The 27,666-nt window shown below is 55.0% G+C and overlaps 2 protein-coding genes across 4 annotated transcripts in view; one reads left to right on the plus strand and one right to left on the minus strand.

The window, feature by feature from the left end:
- The window catches only part of LOC131665892 (T-box protein H15-like), a 43,310-nt gene extending 18,350 nt beyond the window's left edge, over window positions 1-24,960 (plus strand). Inside the window, exons 2-6 of one of the 2 annotated variants that reach the window (XM_058938116.1) lie at window positions 3,010-3,199; window positions 6,568-6,684; window positions 18,495-18,565; window positions 21,567-21,983; window positions 22,469-24,960. In XM_058938116.1, the coding sequence (XP_058794099.1) occupies window positions 6,615-6,684; window positions 18,495-18,565; window positions 21,567-21,983; window positions 22,469-22,585 (675 nt within the window). In that variant the 5' untranslated portion in view covers window positions 3,010-3,199; window positions 6,568-6,614 and the 3' untranslated portion in view covers window positions 22,586-24,960. The remainder of the gene's footprint in view (window positions 1-3,009; window positions 3,200-6,567; window positions 6,685-18,494; window positions 18,566-21,566; window positions 21,984-22,468) is intronic. The other variant, XM_058938117.1, reaches the window with a different exon arrangement.
- Window positions 9,605-13,135, minus strand: LOC131665890 (uncharacterized). Of its 2 annotated transcripts, none has more exons than XM_058938115.1 (3): window positions 12,776-13,135; window positions 12,350-12,441; window positions 9,605-10,478 (listed from the first exon to the last, which is right to left on the minus strand). In XM_058938115.1, exons 1-3 carry the CDS (start codon window positions 13,038-13,040, stop codon window positions 10,131-10,133), a joined length of 705 nt encoding a protein of 234 aa, XP_058794098.1. In that variant the 5' UTR covers window positions 13,041-13,135; the 3' UTR covers window positions 9,605-10,130. The 2 variants fall into 2 exon arrangements, with proteins under 2 accessions (XP_058794098.1, XP_058794097.1); XM_058938114.1 differs by having other exon boundaries at window positions 12,350-12,448; window positions 12,780-13,130.
- Window positions 24,961-27,666: the final 2,706 nt, after the last annotated feature.

A 27,666-nucleotide genomic window follows, 5' to 3' on the forward strand; every position in this document is an offset into this window, starting at 1 on the left:
CAATCTGGCTGAGCGAAAAGGGCATTGATACGTTCGGCGCGTGAGACTAATCCTTTGATTAATATTTTCAAAGCCGCTGGATCGTGAGCTCGCGTGGAGATACATGTTCTCCTTTTTATACAACGAAGGGGGAGGGGGCCGAGAGAAAAGTTTCAATTGGCATTTCATTGTTGTTAAAAGCCAATGAAGGCGGTCGCGGTACGACGTAGCGTCTGATTGACGACTGCCAGTGCGACACCGGATGCGGGCGGCGCGTTCCCGAGCCGGGACGCTGCTTTCCTCTGGAAGACAGATGTCGTCGTAATGGTGCACTCAAGCTTGAGCTCTCGCGGGCCAAAAATGTCAAAGCTTCTGTCTGGAGCCGTCGGTGCGGTTGGCTTTGCAGAATCACGCAATACACGTTAGCGCCCGATCAAGTTTATGTTCGAGCACGTTTCCATTTCCAGCGGCTCGGCTCGGTAATCAAAGTGAGTTTCATCGCGGCACTAATGAGAAGATGAAAAGCACGGGAATTCCGCGGATTTCGTTTGAAGTAATCGTAAGAAGGAGCAGGGGGACTAGCTGGGGAGGAGAGCGCTGGTCGGCTCAAGCTCTACATTAGAGATTAAAAACTAATTGAAAGTAGAGGCTTTTTACTGCAAATATTATTAGGCGGAGAGTGGGAACGGGGCTTTTCCGAAATTAGCTCGGCAGCTCGCGCTCGCAATTATCTCTGCACTCGAGCTCGCGGAACGGAGCTTTTAGCCGAGCTTTTAACAATGCGGAGAAAAAAAAAACCAAAAATGAAATGATTAAAATTGAGGCGCCACCCGGCCAGCTGGCAGTATTGAGCCGCGCGCCGCGCGCCGCGCAGCCGTCAGTCGCGCGCGTCATTCCGACGCTCGCTCTTGATTTTCGCGAACAACAGGACGCTCTCTATTATCTGCACGCCCGCTCGTTGATCGCTGCCGCGCGCATAATCTCGCGAGAGCTCGCCCGCGTTTATCCATTCGAGCCTCGTAAAAGCAGCGAAGCCGTAAGTCTTATTCCGCGACGTGCCAATCCCAGTGGATACGGCCCGGCGCGCCTTGTTCGATCTTCCGTTTCGTCGATATATCGCAGCAGCCGCTCTTGCCAACGGATTGAAAAAGGCGCTTTGCCAGAGCGCTGCTCGTAAACAAAATCCGGCTCGCGCATGCACGCGCACGGGCGCGGGTAAAGCAGCCGTTACGTTATCGATCAGAGGGCTCGGACTCTTTGTTACTGGGCTCCAAGTCAGCCCTCGAACGAATCGCTTTACTATCAAACGATCGGACCCAATGGCTAATATTTCATTGCGCCACTGCAAAATCAATGCGGCAGAGCGAGCTGGCCGATCGCTAGGTTTGTTTCGCGCCCGCTCGAGTGAGCAACACGGTAACTCCAATTATCGGTGAAAATGTAGAATCGAAATCATCGCGAGTGGCCCAAGAGTGCCGGTAGAGCCTGCCTCAAAGCCAAACGGACAAAAGGATTATTCCATTGCAATTGATTAGTGGAGTCGTGACGAACAAATAATATGAGAGGAAATAGGAATCCGGAGAGAGAGCGAGAGAGAGAGAGAGAGAGAGGGAGTAGAGCTCGCAAAAGTGGAAATTAGGTCTTAGCGGAGCGAGCTAGAGTGAAATCGAGGGAGAGCTTTGGGTGGATCTCTCGGCGCGCATTGGTCGGCAGCGTTGCATAAGCGATGCTCGAAACCGCGGGGGACTGATAAGAGATACATACGCGCCGATCCACGTGCGCTCTTCCATGTAATTAGCTATCGCTCCTGCGGGACAGCCGATAGTCGAACTTCCTCACTCTCTCTCTCTCTCTCTCTCTCTCTCTCTCTCTCTCTCTCTCTCTCTCTCTGCCCACTGATAAATAAATCATGGAGCGCGGCTATTGCCCAATTCTTTTTTAATGAGCGTCAAGCCTATCGCGATCGCTCAGCTGCATCCTATCCCACCGCTCGACATTCCATTTCGAATCCCCCATTATTCCCTCGTTATTCCGTGGCCATCTCTTGAAAAAGCTACGGCTCAACTTGCAATAACGTTTCTGTTCTCTTTTCCGAATTATCTCACCGCAAGCGCCTGGCTCGAACGTATCTTCAAAATTACCTCGAAAGCCATCTCTCGCTTCTCTCGCCCGAGAGCGCTGCGGAGCCGCGACGCAACGGCTGTTAACGAACTCATTTTCCAACCAGGCGAAGAGTCGCTTTCGTGGTCGCGGCGAACGCGCGTCAATTCTACCATGCAAAGCCGCTGCGACGTCGCGAGCGTGTAGCCGTGTGGCTTAGGCGCAATCAGCTACCGCGCGATCCGCGCGAGCTGCGACATTTTATTCAGCGCACGAGTCGAGTAGAGCGACCGAGGAGGCGCGCCAGCTCCGTCGGTTCCTCGCTCGCGCCGGCCGACGATCCGCCGGGGAGGCTCGGACGCCGCGCGAAAGAGGGAAACTCGATCGCGGCTTTGCGCTGGCATTATCGACGAATATTCGGCCACGGCTTGCGTCTCTTTCGCGATGCGGAGGCTGCTAATTGGTAGCGCTGCGGCCTGGCGCGCGAGGCGAACGAACCAGCAAGTTGCCGCGTCGATCGACAATGTCACATTGCGAGCCAGCACTGGAATGATCAATAATATCGCCGAGCTGCCTGTCGCGGCGGGGCGACTGTCCGATTCGAGTGGAGCTGCGAGGGGCAAGGAAGAAAAAGAGCGGCAAACGCACCAACGGATAAACAACCGCTGGAGTTTACGGGCAGTTTCGTTGGCTCGGTACGGGCCGAGTGCGATGAATCCGTAACTCCGCTCTCGCCGGCGCGAGCAGCCTCCGATCGATAGAGCAAATAATCAAAGAGCAGAGGCGTCTGATAACACGCCCGAAGACGCCCGGGCGATTCGGCGGCAGTAATAGGCGTCGCGTGCAGCCGCCTGCCGAGGTTCGGCCACTGCGAGCCGAATCGTCCCGAAGCGGCGCGCATCCGATTGATCAGTGTGTATTCTGCTTCAGGTCGCTCGCGCGAGCCGCCAGGCCGGGGAGGCAGGACGAAGCGGCGACGGAGGAGCAGGAGGCCGAGCTACAGCGGGAGGAAGCAGCGTGCCATGTGAACGATCAAGGGGCCGGCAGGGGAGGCACCGAGGGGCCTGCCGCCCGAGCAGATCCGTCGAAATCACGAACACGTGGCGAGACGTGAAGCGGGGTGAGTTCCGCGTCGCCGAAAATTGGTGCCGCGCGCGCGCCCACGACTGGCTCGGCGACTGGCGACTCTCCGGCGCGACCCGGACGCGTCCGGCATTCCGCTGCGCTGTGCAGTCGCCGCGCTCCGTACGTGGCTCGAAATTCAAGCGCATCCCGGAATTTGTTTGAAGCCCGAGTTGCCGCTGCCGCGACTGGCAATTCTTGAGGTCGCGCCAGCGCGACCCCCGAGTAATCCCAGCGCGGGCCGAGCCGCAGCTGCGGTGCTACATCGACTGCGCAACTCGCTTGTCTTTTTCGCTCGCGTGCGCCGCCAAATCCCGACGGCTATAAGAACCAAGCGAGCGGCGCGCGCCAGCCCCAGACCGGCACCAAGTAGAAACACTCGATTTCGGTCAGACGCGTTCGAGTCGCATTTTCAGTGGGCATTAATCTAAAGCGGTCGCGCAAAACCGGCGAGGCCGCTGCAATAAAATTCAAAGACTTTCGCGAGAAACGCGGTATTTTGCGGCGGCGCCGGCTCCCTTGCGCCAAGTCGAGACCGTCAATTGAAAATAGCGCCGAGGCAGAGCGGAGCACCGCGCGTATAAAGGTAAAAGTGTGAACGGCGCGCTTCCAAGTGGTCCTATAGACTCGGTCGCTCGGGGGAAAAAGGAGCGAGAGAGCAAGCGGCAGGATCTTTCGGTTGGCGAGCCCGCGGGATGACAAATGGCGAATGCAGCTTTTATGCAGAACAGCAAAATTAATATTTGCGGCTAGATTTCGACGGGCTCGAGCTGCACTTCGCTGAGCTCTTTCATCCACGTCGGCCGCAGTAATCTGTCAGCGCGCGCGACTTATAAAACCCGAACGGAGAATCGCACTACAAAGCGCAGTAGTATATAGCCGATCGAGTTCAAACGAAGCGGATCGAGCGACCGACGGAGAGCGCTCAAAGCGAACGAGAGGCCGCCAGAGCTGCAAGACTTGGGGAAAGTTTTTGGACTCGGCGAAAAGCCAGTCAATCCAATATAGCCGGGCCTGAGCAAGGCGGCTTTTCCACTTGCCACATCAAATCGACCTCGAAGCCCATCGCGGAACGTGAATTTCTTCAATGGCTTAATAGTCGCCACGCTCTGGCCCCTCCGTGCCCGACAGCTCGCGAGTCTCGTCCGCCACTGCGCGAGACGCGTAATTTTTAGCTCGTCGCTCGAGCTCAGCTGTCGTCGTCAAATATGTAGCGGCGCAGCGTGACAAATAAAAGAATCGGCCAGACGACGGCGCGCCGCTTCAGCGACGTCTCGCAGCCGTCCGCCACCCCGAAAATCGCACATCCCGAAATAATAGCAGCAGGTGAATTGCCGCCACGGCCCAGGCTGCGCCGCTGAATCACGACCGCTCTGCAAAAATAAGGCGCGTACGTGCGAGCGCGCGGCCAGCGGGCACGCGGGCGCCGGGCTTTGCATTATTTCGCGCTGCAGCCTCTTTGAAAATTTAATTAAAACATACCCGTTGCGCGTGACACGCCAACTAGTCCTCCGCTTCGCCTGCAGTAGTCGAACGATCGCCCCCCCCCCCCCCCCCACTCCCGCGCGCGTGCTTTCGGCAAACATTTGGCAAAAAAGAGGCCACCGGCGCGCGACGCTCCCCCCGCCCCCTCCGTCCCTCGGCCCCTTTTGTCTAACACGTTTTTCCAGATCTGCAGCGGGGATAAAGTCTCGTCTAATCGTTTTGCACTCTTTTTTTCTTTTTTAATTTGTGAAAAATTAAGCTGCTCGGCGCGCGGCTCTTGCTTCCGTTTTTCGCGCGCGCACTAGTGCGCCAAATGACACTTGAGCGTCGGAGAACCGGGATCGGTTGGGAATAAGCTGCGTTATTTCCAGGCAAACAAATGTACGTTTTCCTCTTTTCGGACGAAATGAACAATGCCATTTCTATCGGAGTCGAAATGATTGCACGTGGATGCGTTTACAAAAGCGCGATCGCCGGGAGGGACAATGTACAAAGAGGAGCGTTCACGAGCGATATGCGCGTATTATTTCGGCTGATAAGTCGCTGCGACAAATGCAGCCCGGAACGGGGACGAGCGAGCGAGCGCGCGGGCATCAAAAAATCATGACCACGCAAAGCTGCAGAGCGCGCCGCGAATGAACAACGGAAGAGCTAGCCGGGAGACAAAGACAGACGCACACCCCGACTGAAAGAAGTAAAAGTAGCGCGCACAATTCAATCGACTGCAGCGCGCCGCCCGAGCGGACTTGCGCGCGCGCGCGCGCGCGTCAGTCAACGAACAGAGGAAACGAGCACCGTGCGATATCGCTTGAAAGCGACGTAGTCGCCGCAGCTGAAAGGAACGAAGAGAGCAGACTCGTCAGAATGAAATTTGCCGGTAGCGAATGTTAACATCAACAGCGGGGAGAGAGCAAGAGATAGAGAGAGAGAGAGAGACAGAGCGAAAGGGTAAAAGGTCGTCTGCGACCATACGCGAGCATAAATATGTATGCGGGCACTGCCCGCGGCGCAAAAACCATCGGCAAATCTCCAAACGGCAAAAAAAAAAAAAATGCTTCGCAACGTCTCCGGCGCGGACGTACACGTAGATCGTTACGGGCAGCTTTCCATCATTATTCCGGGCAGTTCGTGCCATTGAACGCGCGGCCCATTTTACTCCGCGACTCGAGTGCCCTCCTCGCTGCCCTTGGCGCGCCGTGGCCCGGCGAAATTGTTCGCGAGGCCGCATTAAAAACAAGCGCTCGTCGCTAAGTAGCGTCGCGTCGCTCATTGTCATCCGAACATTGTCGTGGGATACAATAAAAGCCTGCTACAAAGGATAACTTTGTAGCGCGACACAATAAGGCTGCGCGCGTGTCGACAGAGGCTGAGTCGAGTGGGATGACGGCGATAACGCGAGGAATTAATAAACGTCGGTGTTTATTCATTGCAACCAAGATTGCATATCGGCCGATACAGTAGAATAAAACTTGCTTGATAGCTGGTAGAGATTAGCTGATAGCGATAGCGAGAGAGAGAGAGAGAGGCGATGAGCGCACGACGTCGCGTGCTGCGGCGACGCGCGACAATAGCTGCATAAATCAGATTCGACTCGATTGAGCTGATTGATCAAGGCTGCATGTTAATCGTAATTACACTCTTACTTTTGAGGCGAATAGTGCTGCGGAGTCTATCTACGTCGTCATCTCCGCTGATTACCGATTGTTTCGAGCGCGCGTAAGACTCGCAAATGGTAATTGCGCCGGCAGCCTATGTTTTTGCAATAATCGCGTCGCGCCAGTTCGGGGGTATCGTTGGCGAGCCGACGACCAGTAATTGCAACTATAGAATGCGCATCCGGAGGATCCGCCGCGCGTAATAAGAGATAACCGACTGTTGCAGCGCTGAGCCTGCTGTGCGTTAAGACATCGACGAGCAGCGCCGCAGCCATGCTAGAAGCGCCTCCAGGCAGCCGCGAGGACCTCGTCGAGGCCGCCAGGACGCCCTGCACACCTTCCGGTGCGTATCTCACAATGTCTGCCGTAATCCTCGCTGTGCAGTCGCTGAGCGCGCAGCTCGCCTCGAACGCCGGCTGTCTATTCTCCGGCGACGTGGCTCCAGTTAGGACTAACGCCCGCGATCTCTTCGCTTGGCCCAAAGCAGCTTTCCTTTAGTTTATCGCGAAAGCGTGGAACGGAGCCGGCTTGCTGCTTTAGTCCACCTCGACTCAAGTCTCTTTTTTCTCAACTTTCGCCGCTCGCAAAGTCAGCTCAAAGTCTACTGAAAGTCCCCTCCCCGTCTCGCCCGCGTCCTCTCCCTCTCCCCCACCCCCCCTCTCTCTCACGAACCTTTTCTACTTCATTCTGCTTCCGACCAGAGTAAATAAACAAAGTGCCGCTGCTGCTCCTGAAGCCGAGTACACACTCCCGGGAGAGCTTGCAGCGATCTGAGCGACGAAACCGTCGCTCGGTTATTTTTGCAATGATACAAGTGAGCTGAGCAGATGGCCGGAGCTAGTAAGACTTTGAAAGAAAGCGAACTCACGCCGGATCTTTTCTCGCGGCCGCGGCGCGATTGTCCTCGGCAGATGAGCCTCGCAGCTAAAGGAAATCCCACCGCTTGATCTGCGCACGTGCAGCTGTCTCTCGGGTCCGCGCGAGGAATAATTTACAGCGCGTATCGCTTCGCTCGCTATCTGTGCAGGGTCGGCGATTCAGCTGCTGAGCCCAGCCCAGCCGGCAAGGTGGTATATGGCTATTTTTTACGTCTTGTAATTAAATTATGGCCTCGGCTTTATCTAAGCCGCGGCCTTTTCTTCTCGACAACGAGGACGACGGTGGCGGTGGCGGCGGCGTCGGCGGCGGCGGCGGTGACGACGACGACGACGGTAGAAGGCTAATGAAATTTTCTCGTAAGGGAAAGACTTATTCGCAGTCCTCTCGCTGGAGGCTAAATTTAACGCAGCCATCGCCGCCTGAAGCGAAGGCTCGGTTCTGTGTTGTCTCTTCCGGCCTTTCCGTGGAAGCGATGCATGTATTTCAGACGCTTTAAAAATAGTCGTACTCTTTGTTTTCGCTCGCTTTACCCTCTGTATTTTTATGTGCTCGTCTTTCCCCATCGATACGACCTGCCGTGCGTCGAAACAGTATAGTGAGGCTACCGACGTTGCGGTTATCATTGCTCATTGGACAATCGATGATGCGTAGCACGTCCACTCAGACCCTTGCATTTTCTTGCTTCACCATTAGAAATCGCTTTTGTTCCAAGAGCCCTAAGCAGCGTTAATTGATCAATCTGACGTTATTCATTCCGCGGATGTTCTCGCTGAGAGTAGAAATCAACAGGTAATCGGCGTCCGCGTTGAGTACTACTTGAACGTTGACGGACAGCTGCCACAGACATCGGAAGCTTTTCTTCGCTCGCATAGGTATATTGTATTGGGGAAAGAGCTGCAGTCGAGAAATATTCGAGAGCGGCAGACGGCGAGAGAAACGGCGTGCGAATATGCAAGCGACCTTTATTTACGGATGCCGCGCGCGGGCGCATACGCATTAATGAGTTGGCTAATGAAAATCGGAATGAAAATTGAAACGCGAGCGGGCTGTTAATCAGAGCCTCGTTAAACAAAGCAATGTTTGCGCGGGGGCCGCTCGGCATGCGCAATTGAAGCCGAGCTGCAGGATTTCAAAGAAAAATATCGTAGCTCCTAAGGCGCAGCGCCGGCGACGCTCGCCTCACCCTCGCGCTTCTCGCGGAGCTCGTTCGCGCGATAAAATCGCCGCGAAACAATATAAAATCAATCGGTTACGCGAGCGAGAAACGCGTGCGCGGCGACGATGGATTCTCGCTCCGGCGAGGCGCAAATTTGGCGAGAAATTGAATATCACGGGCCCTCGCAGTACATTATGTCTAAGCGCTCGGCGTCGGAATTGTGCGCTGACGTCATGCGCAGTTATGTGGGGCAAAGCACGGCCGGGAGGAGCAGAGGCGCGCGAGCAGAGGGCAGGGAACGAGCGTAGCGTCGACGAAAGGCGTCGCATCGACGCTCGACGACGCGCCTCTCGCAAAGAAATAATAATCGGCTGGGCTGGGGCGGAGGCGCGGAGATGGGCGAGCGTCGCGCGAGAGAGAAAGGGACCAAAAGGCGGAAGCGTCGCCGCGGCATCGATCCGCGCGTCGGCCACGCTCGACGAACGAGGCAGAGAGAGAGAGAGAGAGAGAGAGAAAGAAGGAGATAGAGAGAGCACAACGCCGCAGCCACGTGGCACGCGCGGATCGCCGATGAGCGATGCAGCTTTTTGCCTCTTTGCCCCGCGCGCTGGACCCTCTCCGGAACATCAATTAATCCGACGCGCGGACTGCAGCGCAACGAGGTTTATCCGCTCTCGTTTCCTATAAGTAACGGAAGCGACGGACTCCCCTTGTCTTGCCAACGTAGCGCGGTCGGCAGCTATCTCTCTCTCTCTCTCTCTCTCCCGCTCTCGTCGCCAAACTGTGTGACTGGTGGCTCGTAGCCTGCGGGCCTTTCTCTCTTTCTTTTTTGTCCACGCCTCTAAATAATAGTCGGACCTCCGACATCGTGATTTTTGCTTCGTCACTGCTGTCCTCCTTTCCTCTTGGCTTCGCTCGCGCAATTGTGATCCAGTGTGGACGAAAATCCCGAGACAGTAAACAAAAAATCTCATATCGGCAAAGAGTCTTCATTGTCTGGATAAGCAGCAGCTGTTAATTGGCCGATCAATTAGCAGTTGCTCAACGATTGCCGACCGTGAGAAATCCGTCATTAGATGCAAATAATCCATGCACTGGTAGTTGGGATCGAGAGGTGTGTCACAGAAAATGAAGAGTCAAGTTGAAAATCTTAAATATTAATTTATTCGAATCATACATCAGCGGCAGCAGCGACAGCAGCGGCAGCAGCAGCGATTTCATCCTGTAATTGCAATTGCACAAGCCATTTTTCATTCGAAACCTCGAACTCAAACGTACCGTCGACTATCTCACTTGGAAAGTATAATAAAAGATCATCGGCGGGCTGGATTTCCGAATAAAGGACTTGCGATATTAGGCAGCCGCGCGCAACGATAGTGATCTTGACGGTGCGCGATAATAGGCTGTTAACTGAATGACTATTATGCAAATGGAAGCTATCTTACAATTACGGAGTAGCCGTACGATATTTCGCTTCTTCAAAGCTCCCCTCCGAGTCAGCGGGTGACAGCTGTTGTCCACGGCGGTTGGCGGACACAAGGATTTGAGATGCGAGTGCGGCGTCATTAGGCCGACGAGAAAGCAGCGCGGACGCGAGCCGCGCGTAACGAGGCGCGCTTTGTCACGGGAAGCACGGCCGGGCAGCGCGCACTCAGCGACAAAGTCGAAGGCTGTTTGCGCGGCAGCGCGGAGAGAGGTGGGGGGGAGGGGGAGGCGTCCGCCGAGGGATGCGCGGCCGGCAGTCCGCCGAGGGATCAGAGCCGCCTGCCGGCGAGCACGGCCGTCTGGTGCAGAGGGCCTATCCGCTCGGACATGAGCTTGCCGTCGTAGCAGCGCTGCTGGTCGTAGCGCAGGCTGTGCAGCCACTCGAAGCCGAACTGCTCGGCGAGCGCCTGGCTGTAGTTGGAGGTGAACACCGCGTAGGCGATCTCCGGCGGCGGTAGCCGCCTCTCGACGGCCAGCTTGCGCGCGAGCTCCAGGCTCGAGCGCATCAGCGAGCGGCCGACCCCGTAGCGCCGGTACCTCGAGTCCACGCCTATGTAGAACACCTCCAGGGCCGTGGTCACGCCGTAGTGCTCGAACACGTCCACGCTCGACTCCAGCTGCCATCGCAATCGCACAAATCACAATCGTCCCTCGGCCGCTTTGCCTTTCTCGTTTACCAGATAGATCGCTTACCGGAGCAAATATTAGGACTGCGCGTCGACGCGGCGCGAGCAGTTGCTTGAGCGCGGGCAAATAAACCGATAGCCCCGGAAAAAGGAAGAAAGAGGTGGCTCTATCGTTGACAAAACGTAGCGTAATAGGCGACCGGTAAACGCAATTCCGTCGGGTAAACACGTCGCGCGCGTACCGGCCGAACAGTCCGAGCTGCAGCCGCGACGATTGGCGGCCGAAAATCCGGCGGGAGAATAATCGCCCGAGGATCGCGCGCGCGAGGCAAACAGAAAAATTAGCCGACGATAGTTGTATCCGGCAGCGGCGCGGGGGCGCGCGCGCGAGCCAATTAGCCGCGCGTCGGGACGTCGTCGCTCTTGGGGGAGGGACGGCTCGTGGCGCAGAGAGCATGGACGGAATACACGGCACCGGAGAAAACGCAAGAGCGTTACGTGTCGCGCGACGTTCGGCGCCGCGCGGAAACCTTAGATCGCGCTGCGCTTTTCCGAGGCTTGATCCCGCGCGATAGCCGCCGCCGCCGCCGAGCCAGTTCATTGTAATTGGCCGCGCGCGCGCGTGTTCGTGTGTCTGCGAAAGAGAGCGGCAGCGCATGCATCGAGGTCTTGCATCAGAGCCAGCCGCTATCCGATTAGCGTATCGAATGTTTTGCATTTTTTTCGTCAGTCGACTCGACAGCCTTTGCAACTCCGACGTCGCGACGTCGTGAGAAGGTGCGCGACTATGCCTCCGCGAGGGAACGGCCGTTGCAGCTGAAAATAAGCTCGCGGCGCTCGATCGGATCCGAAGGCAGCTGCGCCGGAACGCGCGCGCTCTATCTCGCATTGTCATGTAGATAGATCGTGCGCGCGCCGGAGAGTGCGAGTGTGAGCGAGCCGCTGACGGCATCGATAACCAATCGGCAGATCTCGCGCGTAAAAAGTGTCAAGGATACGGATATGGAGCCGCGTGCCGATTAATCATATTACGGCTCTCGGACGTATTCATGGGCTGCTACCTTCTTCGGTTCCATTCGAAGACTGCCAAGTTCGCTTGATCTGAGGCTGCGCGCGCGGGGACAAAACGGAGACAGCCACAGCGAAATAGCGACGCCACGCGACTCGGTGATATTGACCTCGTGTCCCAGTTTGCACCTGCTCTAATCAAGGATCATCGCGGCGCCATTGTAATGAGTGATTAGCGCGAACGTGCGCGCGTTTATCGCGAAACCTCTGACTTAATTAGCGGCTTTATAGCGCCGTCGAGATTGTTTCCGCCTTCCAACTTTCAATGCAGATTGACTTTGATCTCGGCGGCCGACAGCTATAATGCCAGCTATCGCGATATCGTCGCCTTCTTTCACCGCTGTACTTCAATGCTTGGAATCGTGACGGCCATCCGAAAGCCCTGATTTTGCGTCTGAGTCGACGATGGCAGCGAGCCTTCTCCACACAATGCCCGCTCGAGACAATGAAACGAACCCACTCGGCAGAATCGAATAAGGTGATTATTACGGCGCGAACCGTGACGAGCTAATCCAGTCGGATGTATGTACGAGCCGCACCGTACGCTTTGACATTGCGAAGACATTAGCCCCATTCTTTCTTTCAAGTGTCAAAGTACACGGACGCACGCTATTTCCACTTTTGCGTGCGAATCCCGACGGCGAGTCGGCGCGGCCGAACAGACACGCGGGCGGTGCCTCGCTAGCTTTACGCGCGGGCTTCGCTGTCGATTCAAGCGCGAGTTGATAACCGCATCGGCGACGCTTGGCGACGCGCTCTCGAAAGGCCCGCCTCCGTTCGCAAAGACGCGTTACCTTGAAGATGAACCGCATGAGGTCAAGGGTGGCCGGGTGCTTCATGTTCTCCTCGACGTTTTCCTCCAGTGGCGCTGCACTGTCGCGCTCGGCTTTGGTCTGCAACAGTTGATAAAGGGAGCTTACGCAATCGTCGGGCTAGCGCTAATCTTTCGGCCGACGAGTCGGTGCGGCGGGCCGCTGCAGTCCGAGCGGAGGAGTGCGACAGCGAGCTCGGGGCCGGCGCCAAAGTGATTTTAGCGGTAGCGCGCGGCTCGGGCTGGGGCGGAGCGCGGCAGGCAAGAGCAGAGAAGAGCAGAGAAGAGCAGGGAAACCGCGAAAATAGCAGCGCGCTTGTTTAAGGCCGGCTCTGTTTGCCGAAGCGAGTGGAGCGGCAGGCGCCCCGCCGAGAATGGCAAACAGTCGGCCGAGAGCGCCGAGCGCGACTCACGTGCAGCTTGTTGAAGCAGACGCCGACGAGCTGGCCGGAGCTGGTGTCGAAGGCGCCGAGGCTGAGGCCGTCGTCGAGGATGCTGCCGAGGAGGCTGGCGAAGCCGTCGTGATCGGTGCCGCCGGGGATGTCGGCGATGCCGAAGCCGATGGTCAGGCACTCCTGGAAGGACGACTCGATCTGCAGGTTGGTCGCCTCCTCGACGTGCTCCCGCCCGAGGATCTCGTAGGCGATCAGCCCGGCCTCCTCGCGCTTGGACATGCTGCTGCTGATTTCGGGGTTGGCGGCCAACTGACCGGCCAACGGAGCGCTCGCTCGTCTCCCGACTGCCGCCCGAGCTTTTCAATCTGCGTAAAAGGCCGAGAGAGCGAGCCCCACTTCGCTATTATCAGTTCTATTAGCCGGCTCTCTCTCTCTCTCTCTCGCTCTCTCTCTCCCCCGGGTCCGCACGCGCCCCGCTCTTCGTCGTGCTGGCGCGCGCGCGCGCCGCCGCCGCGGCTTCGCGCCGCTGGCTCCCGCCGATAGCCGCACGTGCTGCCGCTTCTTATCATTTGCCGCTCACCACTGATCTCATCGCAGCCACTGCTAATATAATCCTCGTTCTCGTCTCTCGCTTCTAGCCGGTAGATCCGCTCGGCAGCCAACACTCTCATCCGATCGATCGATTCAATCGCCCGATACGGCTCTCCCAGTATATTCCAAGCTACATTTTCTAGGCTGCGTCGAAGGCGAACTACATTTTTTCATTTCTTCGGCTTTTTTGCTCTCGTTCGCTATTGTTGTGGCGGTAATAAGCGCCACATTAATAAATCATCCTTCTGCTCGCCGCTTGAAAAGTCGTTAAATAACGCAGGACTTTTCGCGACGGCGTTCGATCTGTATCAAGATAGCGATGATCTATTCGAGTAGCAATGTCACGCGACCCGTTGCTCGCTAGATGCTTGTGCGAAGGCAACGGAACGGTCTGATCCGACCGATAAGCCTGGGACGGAGAAACAGTCGAATGCGGAGGAAACACTCGGCGGCGTCGTGTCGCGCCCTCTGCCCCGATGTCGCTGCAGCTGGCCGCGAGTGTACTCCTCGGGTGTCTCTCGTCGGCCGAGAGCTCGCAAGCACTCGGACGCATTGACCCGACGCCACGGCGAACGAGTATTCGCAGTGCGCCGGGCAGTCGCGCTGTGCTCGAGTAACGCCCAGCCCGCGTCCTCCCCCGCGGCCGTGCCAGTTCCATTAAAGCCGTGCCGCAGTTATACGAGCGCGCGCATAGGGCTTGGGTTTTTATGCCGCGGCCGAGCGGAGTCGGGCCGCGCGTTCCGCCGCCTGCGGGGTGTTCGGGCTCGTTGCTAAATTCGATTACTGGCTTCGATACACCGGCGAGCTCTTTGCAGCTGTCAGAGCGGCGCCGCGAGACTTGCGTTTCCACGCTAATTTATCGACGCAATTATCCGCGCGGATAATGCCTGCGACGGCGCGCCCGATACACAGCCGGCGCGTAGTTTTTCATGCGCAATCGCGCAGGCTGCGCCCGCTCGCTCGCCCTCCCACCTTCGCCGGCCGTTTAGCCGCGGCTATTTTATTGCCACGCGATCGCAGCCTTGTCGCGCCGGCGTTTACGGCGTTCGGGGCTTGTCGCGAGCGACGCCGGCAGGCCGTGCGCTCGAGCGACCGACAAATTAACTGGCCGTTCGCCGCGGCGACGCCTCGCAGCCGTGGCGCGCGACTCTCACGGCTCGGGCCGCCCGCGTGCCTCGCGTAACCCTGCAAATCAGCCGCGCCGGGCGAAATTGCCAGCCGCCCCCCGTCTCGCCCCGCGGCTGTCTATACCCATCGGCACGTCCATTATACCAGGGTAAACTACGCGAAAGGCGCGTCCCGATCGTCAAACTGTGCTCGGCTGCTCGCGCTCGTCGTGGCTTCCCGCGCTCGGGGCGCCGAGCTATTTCATTAGAGCGCGCGCGCGTGCGCGACGCCGGAGAAAGAAGACAATTGAAAAAGGAAAAGAAGCGGATAGGCGCTCGGCTTTAATTCCCGCTTAATTCCTCGGAAGAGCGGAACAGCGGATTTTTCTATTCCATTAGAATTTCATGAAGGGAAAAGAGCTGCGGGCTAACGTGGCTTGTAAGCCTAATAGCTGGAATTCGGAAGGGGACATTTATAGATTGCGCGGCTGCCGTTTGGCGCAGTGTTTTGTTTGCCGCGCGTTGGCGGCGAAGACTAATGCGGCGTAACTAATGTCCTCTTGCTCTTCCGCGAGAGAGCAAACTTTTTGCCACCCCCTCGCCCCCTTCCGTCGCTCTCTCTCTCTCTCTCTCTCTCTTTTCTTTATTTTTGTTGGCCTTGTTTCAATAAAACAGGCGAGCTTGGGCGTCGAATGCGGCTAATAAATTGTGCAGAGCCTCCGGAATTGCGCGCGATCACGCCAAGCTTAAAGAACAGAGGCGACAGGGAGGCCTCCAGCTTGCAAAAAAGTTCTTAAGCTTCTGGCGCTTTGAATAATGTAACTGGAAAAGTTCATTATTTACCGAAAGGCAAACAAGCGCAGCTGCGATAAAGGCGAGCAAGCTCGAATGGCCAAGCTGTACTTTTCATAATTAACTTTTAATAAGACCCGGGGCTCTCCCTCGCTTTTGCTTTCGGGCTCTCTCTTTTTCCGTTTCCTCAATCTTCATTTCATTAGTAGGCCATGAAACGGTCATAGGGCTTAAGCATCGCTGGAAAGTTTTGCACTCAGGCGAGTGTACTCCTCGACGAGTCCCGGCTTGAAAAGCCCCGCATCTGTAATTAGCGCGCGAAAAGTATTGTCCGGCGCGCGCGCGCGCGCGCGCAGAGGCAGACGCTGCGTTGACCTGACCGTTCTCAACGGCCGGTATTGTCCGTGCGCGCCGCGTTAATACCTGTATAATACATCGCGCGCGGCCCATTCAGAGGTACTCGCCGGGACGACGGCAGACGACTGCAGCGAGCTTTTCGCTCTCGACTGCGCGTGTACCTTGCGTAGCCAATTAAACCCGATGCTCGCCGTTCCAGCTGAAAGAATAACAATGAAGCGGGGAGTTTTCGTTGGACGTCGAGCCACGCGCCAGACTGGGCCGTGGATTATTTACAGTTTCCAAACTGACATAGTGCGCGCCTCCGTTTCGCTTCCTGCCTCTCTCTCTCTCTCTCCCCCTCTCTGTGTGCTCGTGCGCGCTTATCGAAAGAACACTCGACCTACGTAGCAGCTGGAATGTAGTCCTCGGTATACGCAATTGATGGGGAAGCTCAAATGTTTAATGCCGCAGCCAATGCGGAAGTGGACGCGAGTCGAGAGAGCGAGAAGACATCCTGGTCTCAAGGCTCATTTTTCAGTCGAGGTCTTCCTGTCCGCGGCCTACTGTCGGCTTTGCTTGATTTATCGATCAAATAAATACTCGCGAGGTAGGTACTCGTCTCGGTGGACGTACCGTGCCGCGAGCAGCTATTCACGTGTCACACCGAGAAACAACGACAAAAGTCCCTTTCTCGAGCTCGCGTCCAAATTATCGCGTCCGCTTCGGCTGTCAGCAACAATGGTGCATTGTGGCAGTAGTTTTCAACAGCAGCATGCTGAAAAGAACAGCAGCTTTCCCAACTCGGTCGCGCTGCCGAGCAACCTGCGCATGATCCTGGAAACCCAATTCTTCGATCCTCGAGAGAGAGCCGTGCGAGTTTGAATTTCGACTGCTGCGCCACGACCGTATCGCAAAAGCTGAGTTGGACGATGGAAACTGGATAGGGGCTGCTGCGCGCGCGCGCGCACTTCGAGTACATCGATATGCGCGTGTTTCCGACATCGATACGCCGCTAATTCGCAGGCGCCTCCAGACGGATAGCCGTTACGTTACGCGCGCGAGTGCTCGCAATGGAAGTGCAGCGCAGCGCGCGCCGCGAGCGCGATAAGCGCAGCGAATTGCCCAGTGAGCTGCGTTATCGCGCTCGTTCGGGGCGAGCTGCAGCCCGGCTCCACGGTCGAGCGGCAAAGGGGGGGACCGACCGGCGGAGCCCTCGGCGGTGAGCGAGCGAACGGCGCGTCAGCGGCAGCGCGTCGACGCTGGAAACATCGGCTCGGTAAACGGCGCGGGCGCAGCTGCGACTGACGCGTCGGGCCCACAAATTGATTCGCGCGTCGACGGGCGCGGAGGCAAGCGCGCTAACGACCGAGGCTCGCTCGCAATTTCCACGCGACCGTACGGCGAGCGCGACGTCGGCCGGCCTCGAGGGCTCGAGAGCGCGGCCCTGGCCCGCCGATGGGATTCCGAACGCCAGCGGGAGCCAGCGGCGAGCGCCCGACTCGCCCGCATCGGCCTCGAGCGCGAGCCGCGGCAAACGCGCCGCGCCGACCGCACCGCGCGGACAAATTCGTTGGCCGTTTCCGCTCCACTGCGCAGCTCACGCGGCGACTCGCGGCTGCAGCCGACCGGAAACTCACTCGTCCCGTTCGCGCTCGGGTTCCGCCCTCTCGTTAAATCTGCCTCGGCCTCGGCCTCGCCGCCCCGGAGCGCCAGCGCCGAGGACGAACAACGAGGCGAATTGCCGCCGACATTGCTGACCCGGCGCTATCGCCGTGGCCGCGCTGCTTCAGCTTCCCGCGTCCCATTTCGTCGCTTTAAAGATCGTTGCGAGTCGAGCATCGACGGTTATTATGCAATCTTGGCGCGCTCGAGGAATCAGCGGCAAATCTCGAACGGTCCTCCGGGCGTTCGTCTAGAACGGAATTTCCGAGCGGGAGGCTGCGAATTCCGCCGGGCTCTCGACTCTTTCGCTCGGTCGGCGGCGTTCCGCGACCCGCGAATATATTGCAGTTGATAGGCCCAGCACATCGGGAAGCCAACTTTTTGGCAACGTTTCTGTCTAAATGACGCTAGTTGCGCGTTCACTGGATTTATCACGCTTTTTTGCCCGCGTAGCAGAACCGAGGTTGTTGCGCGCTCAGCATCCCTTTCGATGTTCGCGTGCACGTGTGCTCTTTCGATCGCCAATTGACGTATCACTTGGGCGCTACTGGCTCGGCTGGGAGATCGATCTGCTCGCCTGTTGGTTGATTTCATCTCCTTTTGCCCTTTTTGCTCCCGCGGCGATGGTTCTTTTATCAGAAATTCAGTAACGCTCGGGCGGTTCGTTTCGTTTTGTACGCAAGCGCAAAGCAAGAACGCAGACTCGCCGCCGCGTCTCGGCGTGCTCGGCTTTTCCATGATTTGATTTTTCCATTGAGCGGTGTCGACCGCTCAAAGTAACGCCGGCCGCGAGCGTAAACAGGATTTTTCGAAAAGCGTATCCGAGCGATATGGAAAGTTGGAGCTGCATAGGGAGAGGAGAAAGAGCCGCGAGCGCGTGGTCCTGCGGACGCGACGCTTTTCAAGCGACTACTCGGTCCGTGGACGAAGGGACGCGCAGACCGCACTTCGTGGATGATCCAGGGGCATTCGGAACGACTGCTTAGGCTATAGGTGCCCGCGTCATTTGCTTACTGCTCCCCTCGCCCTTTTACAGCTGATGTATGCCATGCTCATGGCTGATAAAGCTGTGAATTTTACAGGCAATATCGCGATACGGCCTGCGCGCTACTGCCACCATTTTTTATAAGTTTTTTACGTTTACCGCGCGAACTATAACCAATAACGGTCTCTTTCACGAGCGGCCCCACGAAATCTCTCGTCGCACATACATTCTATTAAATATCATTGTTCTCTGTTGCAGAACTCGACACGATGCTCTACGGCTACACCAACAGCATCTACGTGTTGGATCACACCCCGGAGTCCTTGCCGGTAAGCGAGCACAAGAGCAGCGTAGGAACTGTGACTCGGCAGCCGAGCGAGATGCGAAGAAAGAGACGCCGCGACGTGGCGCGCGTCGCAAGCTCGATCAGCGCTGGGTCCAGGGTCCAGGGTCCAGGCGCGGACGCCGCTCGGCCGTCATCGCGAAAATTCCCCGCGGCTCAACGCTTTTTCGCCTCTCCACCTATGAGAAATTGATATGCAGCTGGCGCGAGAGATTGCGCCGCTAAGTGCCATTCATCACGAGCTCACTGATGATGAAGACGTTATCCCGCTCCGTAAATTTCGCTCTCCTCCCCCTCCTCCATTTTTTTTAAGGGCACTATCAATCTCTCTTTACGCGTGCTCGAGAGAGTATTTCTTTGAAGCGGCTTTCCGCCGGGCTACCTGCTGAGAGTCAATCTATGGAAGCCAATTTCCCGGAAAAATAAAACGTCCGAGAATTCCGTTACGATAATAAATAAAGCGGTCAAGCTGCCTAGAATAGCGCACCTTTCGACGAGGCACCTAAAATTCGCGCGCGTTCACTTAATTAGGCTCATTAGAGGCCGCGGACCAACAGCGCGGCAGTGAAAGCCACCGTGCTTATTGTCATTTGGAATCCGCGATTGATTGCCGGCCGATCGGGGCCACGCCAACGCCTGCGTCTGCCGTGATCGCGTCGTTGCGACGGCCGGCATCAATCAGCTGTTTCGCTCGACCGCGGCTCCACTCGCATGCCCATTTTTGCGTGCACCTTGCTCTTTCGAGTGAGCTGCGTGCGCGCGCTCTTCGCTATTGATTTTCCCGAGCCGCCGCCGTCGCCGCCGTTGCCGCCGCCGCCGCCGCATGCAGCGACACTATCCTATTGCGTTCATTTGTAAATTCGAGCGTCAACGCCGGCCCGTCACGGCCCTCGAGAGCTTGCGGAGCTCGCGTTCGCGGCGTTCGGCACGCTGTAATCAACGAAGCTACTTCGGAGCTCGCCGTGTCGGCGTCTGTCGGGGATAACGCGGCAGCGGTGGAACAAGATTTATAAGGGCAATATCGAGAGACGCCAGCGCGCCCGTAACTGTCGCGTATAATCGAAATCAGTCAGCGCGGCTTCTGACGAGCTTTTATGATCATATTTTTTCCATTTTTTTTTATTTTAACGAGCGCGTTATTACGGCGAGCGCGAACGCCCGATACCCCCTCGGAGAGTAGCACCAGAGCTTTTTCCAATATTTACATTTCCGTTTCCGGCCAGGCGAAAAATGTTGGCTATTACGCCCGACGTACCCAATACGAGTATGCGTGTGCAGTCACAATTAAGTCGCGCGTATGTCGCGAAGACAAGCGCTGACGACGCTCTATTATTATAATTATTTTTCGCCGTGGTTGGAAGCACCATCACCATCAGTCATTCAACGTATACCCCTCGGCAGTGGTCATTGAAACGGAGAATGTATAGACTGTCCTGGGGATCGATGGAGTTGCCCTATAACTGTGAATCCATCGACGGTCATATATACGAGGATTGGCTGACAACGCAAGTCGAGGGGAAACGAGAGAGAGAGAGAGAGAGAGAGAGAGAGAGGGCTGAAAGTTTTAAGGATGCTAAGCGAGGATTGTTCAGCGCTGGGAGTATAAGGCTCGAGCTGAATTGATGCGACCTCAAGGCTTGGCTTGGCTTCTCCGATCCCCCAAGGAGTCGTTGGCGCACAGCTGTCTAGTCGAGTCGCTGCTCGCCGCCTACGCGCACAGCTAGCGAACTGCTCGGCGGCAGCCGGGTCTTTTCAATTTACGCCTCGACCCTGCAGCCCTTGCCGATAACGGATACATACGTACAACCGTCGCCATGTTTATCCGTCGCTATCCCAGTGATCTCGATAGAGCTGCTCCCTGGGCAATTCGGACGCTGCGACCGGCGAAAATAAACGAGCAAGAGCCGTGGTACGATGCAGCATGGCTCTGCTGGTAAATAGATAAGGGGCTGCTCGGAGGAACGCTCGAGGATGCGCAACGCGCGGCCGCCCGCCTCGATCGGCCGTGCGACGCGGACGGACCGCTCGGAGAAAAGTGGGTCCTCCGTCCGGAGCTCTGCAGCGGCGATGATCGATGACGGCGGTTCAGACGGCGCAGAGCTGGTGGACGGGCCGTTGGTCCCTATTGTACGAACGCGCTGCTCGCTCGATATATTTAGCTCGGGGAACGGTCGGTCGGTTCGCCGAGGGGACGCCTCGGCGCGATCACGAGAGCTCGGCAGCGGCGTGGCGGGCTATCTCGCGGGCTTTACGAGCTCGAGCGCTTAGCTCGCGATCGCACCGGACGGGACGGACGGCGCAACGACGACGAGCGCCATTGTCCGCTCGTCGGCCCCGAGACGTTACGAGTGCGCTCGCGAGACGTACAAAGCGTCCGCGCGCGGACGAGGTTGCGCCCGAGGCGCCGCGTGGCGCTCCAGCGAGGCGCGCCAGCCGAAGAGTTCCCCGCTCGCCCGCTCGCCCGATTCGATCTATTCCATTTAGTCGCGCTCGGCTCCCGCCGCGGAGCTCCGTTTCTTTGTCTGCGCGGCGCGATATTCCGTTCCATTCGTCTGCCTCTCTCGATACGCCGGAATCAAGCTTACTCGGTCGATGAAACGCGAATTTAGCGTACGCGCGCGGGGCAAGCGGAGAAGCGCGGGCAAGGCGGGCAAGTGAAAGCCAAAGATAAGCCCGGGTATTCTTTCCTCTGCCCACTCCCTTTTCTCGCACTTTCTCGCGTGCGCACGCCGGACTTTCCTCGTTAAAGGAATAATGGCTTTCAAAGCGAGGAGTTTGCCCGTGAAGGAGCCGAGGGGAGGCGCCGCTTGTAAAGCTCCTGCGCGACTTGCCGAGGAAATTCGCCACGGGAACCTGCGCCTCGAATGAAAAATTGGCCGCCGCCGCCGCCGCCGCCGCCGCCGCCGTGGCGCGGCTCCGCTTCGGCAGATCGATCGCCCGCGGCTGCAGATTCGAGCAAACTTTGAAGGCGGCCGCGCCTGTTGCAGGACATGGACATGCTGCAGTTGTTCGCGTCGCCGGCGGGTCGGGCGCTGGTGAGCAGGTCGGCCACTCGGGAGGAGCGGCAGCAGCAGCAGCAGCAGCAGCAACAACAGCAGCAGCAGCAGCAGCAGCAGCGCTCCTCGACGTCCACCTCGTCGTTGGGCAGAGAGCTGGTTTCGGGCCTAGCCTCGGGAGTGGCCTCGTCGCCGTCCTCCTTCTCGTCCACGTCCACGTCGTCGTCCTCCTCGTCCGCGTGCGCGTCCAACTCGGCGACGAGCAACAGGCGGCCTGGCACGGTGAGCGCCCCGACCTCGCCACCCAGCCGACAGCGCAAGTCCAGTACCGAGCTCTACAAAGAGGCCATTGAGATCCTCGGACTGACCTGCACCCTCAGCGACAGCTGCCGCTGCATCGACTGCCAGGTACTTGGCCACTTGCACCATTCGCAACTTACATTGTTCCGTTTCGGTCGCGCAAGTTTCGCTCTTGTATCGCCGCTCCGATCAATTCGATAGATTGAGTTTGGCCAAGTGCTAATTGAATTTACCTTTGCAACCAAATGTTCATCGATCGGGCTTCTTCGCCCATATCAATCACGTAATGATGTACGCGCACATGTATGTATCGCCGTCGTCCCAGCACTGCAGTTCTGATTAATTAATGCAGAGCCATCCGTCGCGAAGAATTTGTCGGATGAATAAGCAGATTAAATATCGAGCCCAGGCGCGAGGACGCGGCAACTTATGCCTGCGCGTATATTTTGCTGATCAGATCGCGCATTCGAATTCTGACGTTCCGTTAACAAGCCCGCCTTCCCCCAGTGTGGAGCTTGATCTATTTTTAACGTGATGCGGAGTTTCCGCTATCAAAAGCAGCGAATAAAACGACTAATTTGCTTTGATCGCAGAGTAACTACTTCGACTACGATGACGATTACGGCGAGGTGAGAACGGAATTGGCAGCTGGAACGCCAATACTGCTGGACCACGCGCTGACGCATCCGCTGGCCTGTTCCATTCAGTAGCAACTGATTTAAGCGCGGACACGTCTCGCCACGCCACGGCAGAAATTGCAATTTCTGCCTCAGTCGGACGGCGTCGCCGCAAATACCTTTCTTCCAATTTCACTTCATTGTTTGAGTTGCCATCGCACTGCTTAACATCATTATTCTTTACATCGACACCTTGTATGACAGTTTTACAGCGCTGTCGTTTAACTCATAACAAACTCTAGAGCAGTTCATCTTTAAAGTGCTGTATACTTGAGAGATACGTGAGCTCTCGAAGCAATCTGATTTGTCCAACTTTTTACGTTCATTCTTTTGCATCGACATTTCAGTTTGATTAATCCATTGACGGACATCGCGGCGGCAATTCTAGGCTATACGGAATGTTCAAGTAAATAAAAAGAAAGTGACAAATAGAACATAATGACAAATAGAAAATAAGAAAGTTCGTGAAAGAAAAATAGTTGTATTGGTACGAAAACGATTTTAGTAAAGAATTATTAAAGGTCATCTGGCGCGATTTTACGACGTTGCTTTAGCGAATCGATTTGTAATCGAAGAAAGTGTCGAAAATTGTTGATTGAGTTGCATGTGACAGCATCCCTTGCGCACAGTAACGCATAAGCAACAAGTATCATCAATAATGCATGATGTTTGATCAAGAATGATGATTATCGATTCATCATCGGTTACATAACATTCGTCTTCGAGCACGATAATATTTATCTATCAATGTACCAGTATCGAAAACATTATGTGTTCAGTACTATAACTTTCCAATAGACATCTTGGCTCTACATATATTTTCCACTCACAAGCCACGTTGATTTTGTATTTTCTTTGATTTCGATGTTATTGCGACAGTGTCAGCGAATTTCATTGATCGCTACCGCTATGAGATAACTGAAAACAAAATAACGAACTTATTGGCCTCAGCCATTTCTGCTAATCATTCGATCGATTTTAATGCCGGCATATATAATTGCAAAGTATTTTTTAACATCAATGTTTTATTATAGATATACATTGACGCGTGATTTACTGAGAGATTTTATGAACAAAGAAAAAGAAAAAAAAGACAAAAAAAAACAGAAAAATAAAAGACAAAAAAACTTGCATGAATGAAGCTTAAGTGCCAAACGCTATCTACATATAACCAAACCTTGATCAAACAATGGAAGTATCTACTTAATAACTATGTATGCATAATAATGTACTTGCCAAATATCAAGTGTTATCGTGTGTACATAATCTAAGAGACTGTGAACTTTGGCACTTGAAGAACCCTCTACAACTAGATGTCGATAATATTTCTACAATGTAAACGCGATACTAAGGGTAAAATACAGCTGCTTGTATAGTTTCGTAAACTCGTTTCGTCGTTGAAGGGTGTTATTTTAAAGACAGCATCACGACTTTATCGAATCTTTGTTTTCGGATGATTACTTGACTATGAGAATTGTGAATCGGTGAAAAACCAGCTGTACGTTTACTTTTCAACGGATACAACAATCTAAAGTAAAATAGCAGAAAGTAAGGCGTATAGCCTAATCCAGAGATACTCGATCTCGTTTGCTAATAGTGTGGAAATTTCATGAAAATCATTCATTTATCTGTGAAGCTGTCGATCGAAACGTCAATCACAAGAGCTATTGAAACTCTAAACGTCAAGTTTATCGTTTGCGTTTCTTAGTTAGTTATTTGTTATTGCTTTTTACAAAGATCATCATGTACTGCATCGTATACTAATCAATTATCAGAATAATAGTTTTGAATTTTAGATACGTAGTATAGTTGAATATTCTCAATTGAAGATAAAATGCGCTATATTGTTGTTAAACGTGTGTGAAGGTAATTGAAAACAATTTTGAAAAAATCATTAATATAGATTATTGACTAAAAATCTTTGACAATGATCATTTATTAAACGTTGATAACATGAAATTTGATATATAATCTGCGAATCTTTGGACCTTTGACATTAAGTTTGCCTTACTGTGAATCGGTCGAGCTGTACATTTATTTGTATTATATAGATATGATTTCCGCTGCTTCTCGAAGAAAGTAATGATAGCCATGGAAAGCGGGATAATGGATGTCAATACCATCGCATTGTAGATCGAGCGTGGCGATTGTTTCAAAACTTGCTCGAACTGTGGAGTATCTTTCTATAATAATATATGATGAAAATTTAACTCTATGCCACAATGACTCGTACAAATTTCTTTCATCAAGATTTGTATATAAACTTTTTAATAAGCATTTTATATTTGTAAAGGATATACGTGTATTGTTTATGATAAAACTTGACAAAGCCTTTTCTCGTTAGGCATTTTTCCTACTTGTAATTTTTGTTTTGCTGTATCCAAATATCATTTTAATAAATATTGAATCGACAAGCTATATACACCATCGACTTTCATTCGCTTCACCGCCCAAGTTCAATGGAAACCAGTCATTATTACGAAATCAACAGCTTGTGTTATTTATTTCCCGTGCGAATCGGCAAGCGAGCGTTGGCGCCGCGGACCAGCCTATCTATTTATTGCAATTACGCTGCAATTAACGGAACGCCGTTGGCTCGAATGTTGTTTCGAGAGAGCGCGTCAACGTTTGGTAAATATTTTAATGGGGTACAATATGGCGCTGCTGGTTTTAGTGAAATCGATTTTGACAAAGGGTGCCATCTGCAGTGGTCAGCCGCTCCCTTCGTCGAATCGCTCGAATCGTCGCTGTCCCTCTGCCGCGTGGCCGCGTACGGCGCGGCGGGCTCGCGCCGAGCTCCCTACCTTGCCAACGCGCGCTCGCGGCGAGCGTTGTGCCTGCCGTGGGCTACGAAGCAGTCGTCGGCAATGCCACGCGCGCGCAGCCTCATGCGAATAGAGTCGCGCCCGCGCGGCAATGGTTTTACCGAGCGCCGACAGCGATGCGTAGAATTGAAGGAGCGAGGAAAGCCAGCGACCTCGCTGGCACGGAGCAACGAGGCAAGCGAGATTTTCACAGGCGGGGAGGGCGGGAAGAGCTGCGGCGACGAGGCAGGGCGCAAGTACATAAAAAGAGATGACGAAGGGTAAGTGGAGGGTAAGTGTTATCGAGTTACAAGATCCGGAGTCCGTTTGAATACGATATCAGGCCCGATGCTGATAGACAGTTAAAGAAGCGTCGGATGCAGGGCAGCTCTGTAAATGTATACGTGTACATCGCTGTCGCCAAGATGCGATTATCCCAAGTCTCCTGTAGGCGGCTTCATCGGATCGGTCGCCTGGACTCGGCGAGCGTTTTAGCGTGCCTGCGACGTGCTCGTCGATGCGCGGAATACTTAAACTGCGCGTCCCAAGCGGCATGCGAAGCAGCGGCGGCGGCGGCAGCAGCAGCATAAAGTATTCCCTCTCTACTCGCAAATGTCTCGCTTTTCCGTTCTTTTTTTTCTTCTTCTTCATCTTCGTTTTTTCTTTTTTGCTTTTTTTCTTTTTTTCTTTTTTTTTTCTTCGCTGCCTCTGCGCAGCCTCTCTTTGCGAAAACTGGCCGGATCGAGCTGGCGAGGAGGCGGAAAAGTGAGTTACGGCGACGTCTTCGCGGCCGCCAGCTCGGCCTCGAGCGCGGGGCACGAGCCGCCTGCTCGCGCTCGCGGCAATTAACGGATCGACGCGCCCGCGCGACAAACGGCGCGGCGGCCGATCGAAGCGACGACTGCTCGGCACGCCAGAGACGATATGGCGTTCGGCGCAAATTGCGTATCAATGCTTAATGAAGATCCTCCGGAGCGGGCGTGCACAAGCTGCGGCCCTCAAAGGACACACTACGCTAGACTCGATCGCAGAAAGAACGGGGGAGAAGTTCTTGAACTGTGCGCTCATCAATGATGCAGCTAAAGGAGATATATGGGCGCGATCCTCTGGGGTCGATTTCGAGAAAAGTGGAGAGAGAGAGAGAGAGGACACGCAGCGAATAATCACTTTCGGCCGACCGATACCTGTCGATTCGCGCGGCCCGATCATTTATTTACAAGGCTATAATGAATCGAGCCTCCCGGGGACGTCGTCATCGCCTCGAGCACGCTCGATGTCGCGCGCGCGGCCTCGCATAATATCGCTATAAGGCCAACGCGCGCGCCTACCCGCGCCTACGCGCAAATTGAATTTTCTCTTTTCCCGTTCTTTCCTGCTACTCCCGTTGTCTCTGCGCGCCTCGCGCGAACCTCATTTTTTGGTCGATTACGGGACGCTTGTCCAAGACTGAGCGATTGCATTGGCACGTGCCACAAGCCTTTAACCCGGCGCGCGCCTAAGAATGCCATTTGTTTTGTTCGTTGTCTTGGCCGCTATTTGTTAGCGCCAGCCTGACGCGCGCTGTCTTATTAGAGGACTCGCCTTGACAAATCGCCCCTTTTTTAAAGGACTCCGCGCGAGCCTCTCATTCGGCTCTTTGACAAATGCCCTCGGCGAGCCAGACCCTGCGCGAGCTCCAATCGAATTCTCGATGAACACCGCGCGCCTCGCGACATCCGAGAGCTTCGTACTCGATCCGGGGAGGCAATTCCAATTTTTTTTTTTTTTTTTTCTTTTTTTCGCGGCGCGATTATTGGCGCGCGCGGCGCTGCCGAAAATTTACATGCGTATATAACTCTGAACAAACAAACTGGCAGCGGAGTGGAAAAAAGAGAGAGAGAGAGAGAGAGAGAGAGAGAGAGAGAGAGAGAGCCGCGTAAAATTTATTTCCGGCTTTGCCGCGACTTAATTGACTTAAACCGGCGAAAATTATTCCGTCGTATAACTTTGAAAGGCCAGGCGCGCCGTATACGCATACACGTTTCTCCGGAAAATTTTTTGTGCGCCCGCATTTGGCAAGTTATTCGCGGGTCTCGCGCAACCGCGCGGCGGAGAACGATGGGAAAAATATGAAAATTTGCCTTTTTATTTGGCTTGACTCTCCAGAAAAAAAAAAAAAAACGGAGAAGAAGAAAGCAGCAAGCAGCAGAGCTCCTGCGTCAAACGGCTTTGAGCAGGCGAGAAAGTATGGTCGGTTGACGCGCGTACTTGCATTCGGCCGAGCCCTTTCATCGGACGGTTAAGGACGGTTGACGGGTAATCCTCCGCATC

Source organism: Phymastichus coffea, unplaced genomic scaffold, assembly GCF_024137745.1.
Source record: "Phymastichus coffea isolate CEN01 unplaced genomic scaffold, Cenicafe_Pcof_1.1 PCOF00055, whole genome shotgun sequence".
NCBI classification, from domain to species: Eukaryota; Metazoa; Arthropoda; class Insecta; order Hymenoptera; family Eulophidae; genus Phymastichus; species Phymastichus coffea.

Coding starts and splice junctions, on each gene's coding strand:
- LOC131665890 (XM_058938114.1), bottom strand. CDS start 13,040: ATGTCCAAGCGCGAGGAGGCCGGGCTGATCGCCTACGAGATCCTCGGG. Junction 12,449..12,779: donor TCTGCTTCAACAAGCTGCAC/GTGAGTCGCGCT, acceptor CAACTGTTGCAG/ACCAAAGCCGAGCGCGACAG. Junction 10,479..12,349: donor TCATGCGGTTCATCTTCAAG/GTAACGCGTCTT, acceptor TTGCGATGGCAG/CTGGAGTCGAGCGTGGACGT.